The 9,621-nt window shown below is 38.7% G+C and overlaps 1 protein-coding gene across 1 annotated transcript; it reads right to left on the bottom strand.

Moving 5' to 3' along the window:
- Positions 1-4,891: 4,891 nt before the first annotated feature.
- LOC146387640 (elastase-1-like) lies at positions 4,892-7,574 on the bottom strand. Its single transcript, XM_084929397.1, has 8 exons — positions 7,477-7,574; positions 7,267-7,364; positions 7,076-7,176; positions 6,751-6,876; positions 6,415-6,551; positions 6,093-6,235; positions 5,211-5,360; positions 4,892-4,983 (listed from the first exon to the last, which is right to left on the bottom strand). The coding sequence occupies exons 1-8, from the start codon at positions 7,559-7,561 to the stop codon at positions 4,972-4,974; spliced, it is 852 nt and encodes a 283-aa protein (XP_084785523.1). The 5' UTR covers positions 7,562-7,574; the 3' UTR covers positions 4,892-4,971.
- Between the last annotated feature and the right edge of the window lie 2,047 nt (positions 7,575-9,621).

The raw sequence follows: 9,621 nt of genomic DNA, 5'->3' as shown, positions 1-9,621 counted from the left end.
CATTCTTCATCACAAGAATGTGATTAATCAAGCGCAAAAAATGATGAATATGTGTAATTAGCGAACTGTTTTTCATTAACATGAGGAACGTAACCCTCTTGCAGAGATATTACAGTTACGCTGACCTTTGGAATTAGTTCCACCAACTGAGAAAATGGTTAAAAAATGTTATGCATTAATTCTGTGTTGATTAACTTGTGTATTAATTTCTAATATGTTTGCTAATCTTGTCCACATATCACAAAGAGATGTGCACAGATTTTTAAATATTCACAGAAGCATTAAAGCATTTCTGTTAAAGAATTGGGGATTTATGAAACATTAGACAACACAAATCTAAATAGACTTTAAAAAGTGCATTAAGCTAAAAGTTAATCACCAATTTACCTTTAGTATTATATATAATATAATGCAATTATAGAATGAAACCTGTACAAAAACCACAGGATAACCTTTTGAGCTTGTAACAACAGAAACAGACAGTCTTGTTCTGGTCTTCTGAAGTTTTCAACCACATCACACAGGCAGCACATTAAAATCATCCATGTGTCAGCTGACATCACTCGTTCAGTTTGGGCTTGCACACCAGCAGTCCTTTCACAGTTGCACAACTATTAGGTTCATGGTTTGTGATACATCTGGGTTGTCAAACTCTTCTACTGGGACATCTGGACATCTACACTTTTAGTGGTAGTTGTCATGAAGCCGTTGCCATTATGATGCAATACTTACAGCTTATAGCTTTTCACATTTAAGCTGCAGTTTGCTGCAGTCTCCCTCACTCATTCTTTCTGCACAGACAAGTTGATATATTCTGTACACAAGCAGTGTTTACTGAATCCATGAGCGGTCAAAGATGAAAAAATTACATTTTAAATGAAATCACGACACAGGGTGTCCTTTTGCTATGATTGCTGTGTAGTAAAGATTGTAAGTCTTTTGATTTCAGTATGTGTGTTAACAAACTTTAAAATATCAGAAAACAGTAGTCTGCTATAGTAAAATCAATACCCAACTTCTCCACTTCTCCATTCCAACTTACATGTTAGACGGAGTGCATACTGTACATGATGAGGTTGTCAGGGTCCTGGGTCTGAGCGACCCAGGGTCCCTGAGCAATTATGGACATGTGTGTTTTTGGTGTGCTGTCCCTCGTTCTCCCTGCTTGCAGATTTATGTGTGTGTGTGTGTGGATGCCGGTGTTTCTGAGAGCACCTGTTTATAGGCACCTTCAGGCCTGGTGGGTGTGGCCCTGCCAGGTGGTTGGCCACACCTGAAGACCATCACACAGCTGATCAAGCTTTGTAGGAGGAGCTACTTAAGAATGCGTTGGAGCTCTCTCCGACGCTGGATCATTGCGTGGTAAATAGTGAGTAAATATAAGTGAGCTGAAGAAAGGAATAAACAGCTGGAACAGGAAAACCAAGTCATGACAGAACAGTAGTTTGAAGTAGAAAGAAAAATGAAGGACTGCAAAAAAAAAGCAACTAGAGGAGAATTTTAAAGCCTTGGAGCAGAAGTATAAATTACTGGAGGAAAACCAAAAAATGGTAGAGGAGAAAGAGAGAAAAAAGAGAAACACAAAGAGTTGAAGATGAGAAATGTATTATGAATTGATGCAGATGTCAGGGGGACAGAAACACAAAAATACTGCATGAGAGGGTAATCAGCTGACCTTTCAACTGCAAGTTAGGTTTGTTGACTGACATGGATTTTTAATTTTTCACATTAAAGAATAGAGTTGCAAACACACTCTGTACATGTTAGACGAAAAAGAGTTTGTCTTTATCTCAGTGAGTCTGTCTATAAAAATAATCTTCTTTTCATTGTAATTAACTGAGTATCATAGAGATGGAGGTGAAGCTCTTTGGATTTAAATCTGTTGAAGCTGCATTTGGAACATGAAGAACACTTAGTTTGCAGTATGTCAGAAAGGGACAACTTGATTATCCAAATGCAGAGCTCAAAGAAGGATTGTCAGTTAGACAAAAATTGTATTATTTTAAAAGGAAGTTTAAAGAGGGTGCTGATGAGGCTTTGGCACATTGGATGAGCTGAGCTGAGCTGATTGCTGGAGTATGGAGATAAGAATGTAGCTCCAGGCTGAACAGGTTTAACTGAAGTACAGTATAGCATGTAGCGTGTAGCTGATAATGCTGGCACAGCGCCATAAGAATACTCTGAGACACATAAAGAAAAGAAGTGAATGATGGTTTTATTTAAATTACAACTGGAGCTTGAATCTTAATCAAGGAGTCATTCAATTTATTTATAAGCACATTTAAAAAAAACACACAGGTTGACCAAAGTGCTGTACATAGTAAAAAAAATAAAATAAAAAGTAGAACAGAACACACAAAGAACCAAACAAAAAGTCACAATCATAAGGTAGAGAGTCAAAATGTGTTTTCAGATGGGTTTTAAAAATGTCAAGTGTTGGAGAGATCCTCAGGCATGTAAATGGATTGCCCACAGATGAATAATCAGAGCACCAAGTCAATACACACCTATAACAGAAATAAACCAAATAAGGCCAGTGTTGGGAAGGTTACTTTTAAAATGTATTCCATTACAGATTACAGAATACACGCCCCAAAATGTATTTTGTAACGTATTCCATTACGTTACTTAGTGAGAGTAACGTATTCTGAATACTTTGGATTACTTAATATATTATCATGCTTTTTACAACTACATGAATGTACTATTGCTGTGTGATTTATTACTATTACTGAAGGTTATTGGCCATAGCAATACTGACTACATTTTTAAATCTTAATATAAAATGTGTAACAGTAGGGTGGACATTAGGTAAGGCTGCACTTTTTGCAGCGATCTCTTATAGAAAACTATTCCGCGCGTTTATAAAACAGGTCCGCAGCTCCGAACCGTAAAGGCATGAAACCGTAAAGGGTCCTCTGGCTACATCACTGTCAGAGGCCATAGGTATTTCTGTATTCTGTATTCTGATGAGCTATGAAACCTGACTGAAACCTCTCAAATAAACCATTCCTATACTTAGCTGTTTTACAATTACTCTTTCAAAAAAAGAAAACCAAATCTCTAAAGAAATCTTTAGACAGTAGATTTTCCACTTTCATCATATACCTGCTCAACAGAACAATATGACAGCTATTTACTGTAAGACTTATCATCACCACCATATGGCCACACCACTGAAAAGACAAAGCTTTTTTTCACAAGCAGACATAATGATATAAAGGCAATATGGCAGTGTTTTTCTTAGAATATACTTCCTGAGGATCATAATACAGGCTTCTTGACATACATTGTAAGCTATATAATATCTGGCAAAAGCGAGTGTTACCATTTGAAACTGTGAATACACTCGCTAGCCTTTAAATATATACATCAATATTATTTACAATTTAAAATTTAAATGTTACATAGCAAAAGTACCACTTGAAAAATTGGTATACATTAACACGTGTGTTTTCCTTAGAAAAGGAGAGTCCTGAAGGACTTAAATGTCATGGTGTATTATTCTGTCCTTATAAATGTATCGTTATGACAAATATTTTTAAGAGGCTGTCAGAACTGGTATCAAAATCTATTTTGATATTCAAGTCTGCATATCCTTCTCTTCTAGGCATGAAGAGACACATCATATTAGTCATATTCAAAACTTCAACTAACCCTGAAAATATCTGACTGCAGGTTGAGTTTTCCAACATCTCCTTATTCTATTCTGCTTCTATATAACCCATCTGACCCTGCCAAGCAAAACCTGTAGGTACACTAATGAGGAATGACATTTTCTTTCTTCCTCAAAGATAGAAGAGCTACCAGCATTCAACAGCAATCTGGAAGTTTTGTAGATTGTTTTTTCAGTTTTGGTCTGATTGTTGAACACATTTAGTTTATATCACAAAAGCATTCTGCATGTCCCCTGAGTGGTTGTGTGGGTTCACAGAAGGACTCTAATCTGCTTGTGAGTGGATGACAGAAGAATGAGTTCAGCCCTGGATCTGAATTGAAGCACTGAAGATAATAGAGCGTAAAAGAAAGAATGATTAAAAATAAACTTTGAAAGAGAGACTAATTGTATACGAATGTGTATCACTGCATTAGTGTCACTTAGAGATGCATCTGTTTAGTTTATTGCACATCAAGCTCTGGGTCACAGGTGGGCTCGAGATTATCCCAGCATATCCCAGAGAGGTGATATAGCCTGAACACCCTAGTAAGCAATATAAGGCTAACACTGAGACATGCATCCACACCAATGGGCAATTTAAAACCACAATCAGTTAATCTAACAAAAATATGAAGGGAAAGTGAAACACCCAGGAGATACAGATAAATGCACACAAATCATTCATGCGGAAAACCCTAGGTGACCAGGAGGTTCAAAAATCAGAGCTGTATCTTTGCTCCGATTGGAATAACATCTATGGTATGCCGCAGGTGAAGCCTATCTTTAAAATATATTACTGTGTGTCTTCGTCATATGATGACAAAGACACACAATAAAAACAATAAACATAATAATAGACAAAGAGAATTTGGGCAGCCATTAGCTGTTTTCTTCCTAAAACAAATTTGCTTTATTTTTCCAAATATTTGAATCGCTAATGTTATACTACTTCCTCACTAACAGTAACGATCCCTGCTGGTGGTGATAGTGTAATTGTTGAAGTGTTGTTAAAATCAGTTTAGCAGCAGCAGCAAATGGCCATGACACAAAAGAAAAACTTGTGTGAATATTCTTAGAACTGCTGCCTCAATAGTCAATACATTATGTGTTTCAGATATTTTACTTTACCTCAAATTACTAATGCTTTTAAACACTTTAATGGCCAAATCTTTTATATGCAACACTAAAAAAAAGCACAAAAAAGCAAAAACAAAAAACATAGTGAGGCACATGTGCATTGAAGGACATTTTATTCTGATGGAGTAAGAAACTGAGGTGAATCCAGAGTGTTTCCATTGAGATGATCACTCTTCTCAACCCATGATCTGGCAAAGCAAGGACAAATGAATCATTACATGATTACCACAACAATCAACCTGCACAAAATGCTGCAAAAATATTCGTAAGAATTGAATGGATTAAATTAACTATGAAATCTTATATTTACTGCATTAGTAAGACTAATAAAACATTACCACACACAGTAACTCAAACCCTGTTTTTGAATGTTTTAAAATGCTGTGATCTATATTAATGGTTATAAAATACTAACACTGTTCATCCAGCTGATGTAAGCAGAGACGCGGGTGAAGACAGTAGGCTTCTGGTAGGCATTGCAGCCCGAGGAGGACACAAAGCTGGTCACACCATGGACAACATACTGGCCACCAACACTGCAGTTCAGGGGGCCACCAGAGTCACCCTGCATTCGAAAGGTTACATTACAGACAAACAAAAAAAATCATTTATGCATTTTGGGCAAAGTCAAGCGCAAATTTGCCAGTGCACTTAACTACTTCCCAACTTCCAATATCCAGCTAACATCTCAGTCAGCCTAAAGCAAGTTTGTGCAGAACACAAGTTTACAACATGCACTTTGTGCAGCTTAAGCACTTGCTTGAATTATTGTAAGTGACTTATGCCCTGCTGAAGCAGCAAGTAATCCCACATGTGCCCCCCAAAATATCTTCCTTGACAGGAAGGGGTCAGCTTCCAACTCAGTGGGAGACATTAAATGTCACTCTGTTACAGTGACATGGGACTGAAATAGAACAACTTCTTTCCAGCGTTTCTTCCTGTCTGTTTATACCCAAACAGTTTTTAGGGCTGACACACCGGTTTGCTAAAGAGCTTAAAAAAACAAGGTTCAACGTTTGTTAAATATTACAATGAATGAAGACAGTGTTCATCTTTGTTGGTATAATAATGAAGTTCTAGATTTTAACTCATCTCAACCCTAAAAGGTTATTAACCACATAGCAAACCTATTTTTCTTGCTGATGGTTTATTACGGATTCAAAAGACTTAATAAATTATTTATGTATTACCAACTTAACACTCCTGGATATTACACTTTAAACAACAAAGCGTTGCTAAGTAAAGAGCATGAAACAATCACTCTGGCCTAAAATACTTCATAATGCTCTTGGCTCACCTGACAGCCAGAATTGCTGCCGCCACCAGCACAAACCATGGTGGTCTTCACTGTGCTCCCCCACCATCCGCTGCTGGAGCAGGTATTGTGGTCAACAACAGGCAGAGAGGCCTGCTTCAGCTGGGCGGAGAGCTGACCTCCAGCTGTGTACAGCAGTACAGAAAAAAGACTCACAATACAACTGTGTCTTGAAAAAAATCTGGGTGAAAAAACCCTCTCTTAACTTTATGGTTCTTACAGATTGCTTTCCCATGTATGCTAGCACTGCACCGAATAATTTACTGTACAGTGTAAATGCATGATATCCTTATGTCAGACTCACTCTGGGTGCGACCCCATCCACTGATATAGCAGGGGTTTTTGTTAGGCAAAACCTGGTTAGCAGGAGGCAGAGCGGCGAGCTGGACGTAGTTATTGAGAGTAGCATCAGATGTCAGACGCAGAAGGGCAATGTCATACCTGAGAGACCAGCACACAGTCACTTCAATGAATAACACGTTTTGTTCATCTTCTAAAATATCATTAAGTCTTTAAGGATACAGAATAAATATGCCCCAATTTGCCAATTTTAAAGATTTTACTTGAAAAATATATGCACACCATATATATATATGAAATTTGTGCATGCAAATGTGTGTCAGATCATGATATCACTAACCCGCCTGCAACATTGTTGGAGTTCCAACTGGGGTGGACGTAGACCTGACTCACGGTCATGTACTGCTCTGTGCCCTCATGTTCATAGATGTCGTGATCCCCAAGAACAACACGCCAGGTTCTGGGGCTGTGGGAAGATGAAATTTACATCTCTTTAATTATATTATAATAAATCAATAATAATAATAATAAATCAGTTCACAAAGAAACTATGTAGTTTTTTTTTGCTAGTTTATTAAATAGAAGACTGATATGCAATAAGAAAAATGTAAAGCCAAGATTTTTTGATGTAGTTAAGTCATAAGAATATCCTGTGTAATACGCACTTGTCCACACAGTGAGCAGCAGTCATGACCCATCCTCTCCTGATCAGGGTCCCTCCACAGGTGTGGCGGTAGGAGCCTCCAGATAGGTACTGAAGACCTATCTGGAATAAAATATGGGTTTACGAAATCTGAAAATCCCTGCATTCTGTTTTGATTTGCATTTTTGAAAGCATTTGTAAAGTATCAAGTACCTGCCAGGGCCAGGAGTGGGGTCTGGCCACCTCACCACCCACCACTCTCTCCTGTGTACGATCATCCTCCAGAAACCTGGGCTGGGGCTCAGCCAGCACTAGACAAGGTAGAGACATGGAAAGTACAACAGTCTGCCATCAAGCGTTCAAGTGATCGAAAAGATTTTTGTTTTTTGCAAAAATGTCAAAGGAGAAGAAGACAGTTCTTACCAAGGGCTGCAAGAGAGGTCAGCACAAGAAACCTAAACATGTCTGCAGTTTCCTGAAATCTTCTGCACTGAAGGCTTCTGTCCATGACTCTTTTATACCCTCTAGGCCGTGTGTGTGTGTGTGTGTGTGTGTGTGTGTGTGTGTGTGTGTGTGTGTGTGTGTGTGTGTGTGTGTGTGTGTGTGTGTGTGTGTTTGAGAGAGAGCGAGAGAGAGATTGTGTGTAGTGTTCAGTACCAGCCCTTGTCCACCTGTGTCTGTCTCACAGTTATCACTGAAGTGAATAGCTGACTCAGCCGCTGAATTCATTATTTTTTTCCATATACATTAGCAGTTTCTGCTCAGGATTTTTTAGTTGTATTCTCTGTGTAAACTAAACTTAACTTAACTTTAACATTAATGTAATAGTCAGGGAATTTTGGGGGTTCTTTGATTGTCTGTGCTGAGGGTAAAACTTGTATAAATTTTAATAGATTGTATGCTGCTCTTTACTGCAGAAGTCAACTAACAGTATGCTCTGTTGAGCTGAGTTCAAGTGATTGCATTGGTGATTGAAGAATATCCCATTTTATTCCCTGAAAAAAAGGTTGGGTTGCTTTTGGAGAATGCTATAGGCTATCGTCCAAAACCTGTCAGATCAATTTTAGAGTGTTTAAATTAATCTGAACAGATTATAATCCTGTACACTTCAGAAGTCATCCTGTTTCTTCTATCACCAGACATAGGATCTATAAACATTAGCGGTCCCGTTCCACTGGCAGCCATACATGCCCATAATATTACTTCATCATGTTTGACAGATAATGTGGTGTGCTTTGGTGTGCTCATGAGGTACTCATTTGCTTCTCAGTTTTCTCTTCCCATTATTTGGTAGAAGTAAATTTGGATTTCATCTGCCCAAATAATATTTTCCAGAATTGGGCAGGCCCTTTAAGTTATTTTGTGGCGAAATCTAATTTGATATTCCCTTTTTTTTTTTTTTTTTAGTGTAAAACAGTGGCTTGCACCTTATTGTAAATCCTCTGCAGAAAGTAATGTAACAATGATTTTGTGGTGGTCCAATGACCCAGTGTTTTGAGTTTTGTGGGTTCATGATTTATTTGTTTTTTAAAAGTGATGTTCTAGTTCTTTACTGTTTCATCCTTTGAGTACAGTTTTGTTTCCTAGCACTTCTGAGTTTTTTGCTATATGTTTCTGGTTCTATTGTCACGGTTCGCACTGGCCAACTGTGGGTGTGTGGGGAAGGAGGACCCAAAATGCAGGACTCTGTGCGATGAATGCAGTGCGTTTATTTGCAGTTTAGTAAATAGTACACAACAATAAATCCAACTCCCGTGCTGTGTTTCTTTCTAAGTGCTCGTGCTCGGTGTCTGAAACATTTGCTTGCTGCTCTCCTGTTCCCGCACTCGTGCTGGAAAATCCACAGAGGCAGCTATTAACACACAACTAAACAGCGACAGACTAGCACTCACTGATTTTGCTGGAAACACTGACAGGTAGTCACTCAACGATCCAGCGTTGGAGAGAGCTCCACCACACTTTAAAGTAGCTCCTCCAACGAGGCTTGATCAGCTGTGTGATGGTCTTCAGGTGTGGCCAACCACCTGGCAGGGCCACACCCACCAGGCCTGAAGGTGCTCTCAGAAACACCGGCATCCACACACACCTGCCTATACACACACACACCCACAAGCATGGAACACGAGAACACAGCACAGTGCAGCAAACATACACCATATACTATAATAATAATGATGATGATAATAATGGTCCACACTGCTCACGGACCCCGAGTCCGTAGAACCGGGTCCGTGACAGTTATTCCTTGTTTGATGTTAGTTCCCTTTGGTGTTACCTGTCTGTTTCCCCAGTCATGTCCACACGTCTGTCTGATCTCTTTGAATTCGATCTTTGTGGTTGACTGGTCTGGTCGTTTAGTTGTTTCAAGTTTCTTACCTTCTTTGTGGATAAGGTTGCCAGTTTGAAACCTTCTACATTATCTCCCGTTGATCCATTTGTGCATGTTTCCTGTTCAAGTTTGCTTATTTCTTTCCAACCAATTGCTCTACCTGAACTAGGGAAACTCGTGTTAAATGCTAAACTGTGTGGTTCTCCAAATGATATCATTCCTCCCTGTTTTTACTCCTA

Source organism: Perissodus microlepis, chromosome 5 (genome assembly GCF_051167445.1).
Source record: "Perissodus microlepis isolate ML-2025 ecotype Zambia chromosome 5, ASM5116744v1, whole genome shotgun sequence".
Taxonomy (NCBI): Eukaryota; Metazoa; Chordata; class Actinopteri; order Cichliformes; family Cichlidae; genus Perissodus; species Perissodus microlepis.
Note: the sequence above shows the minus strand (reverse complement) of the source record. Positions and strands in the feature narration are given on the sequence as shown.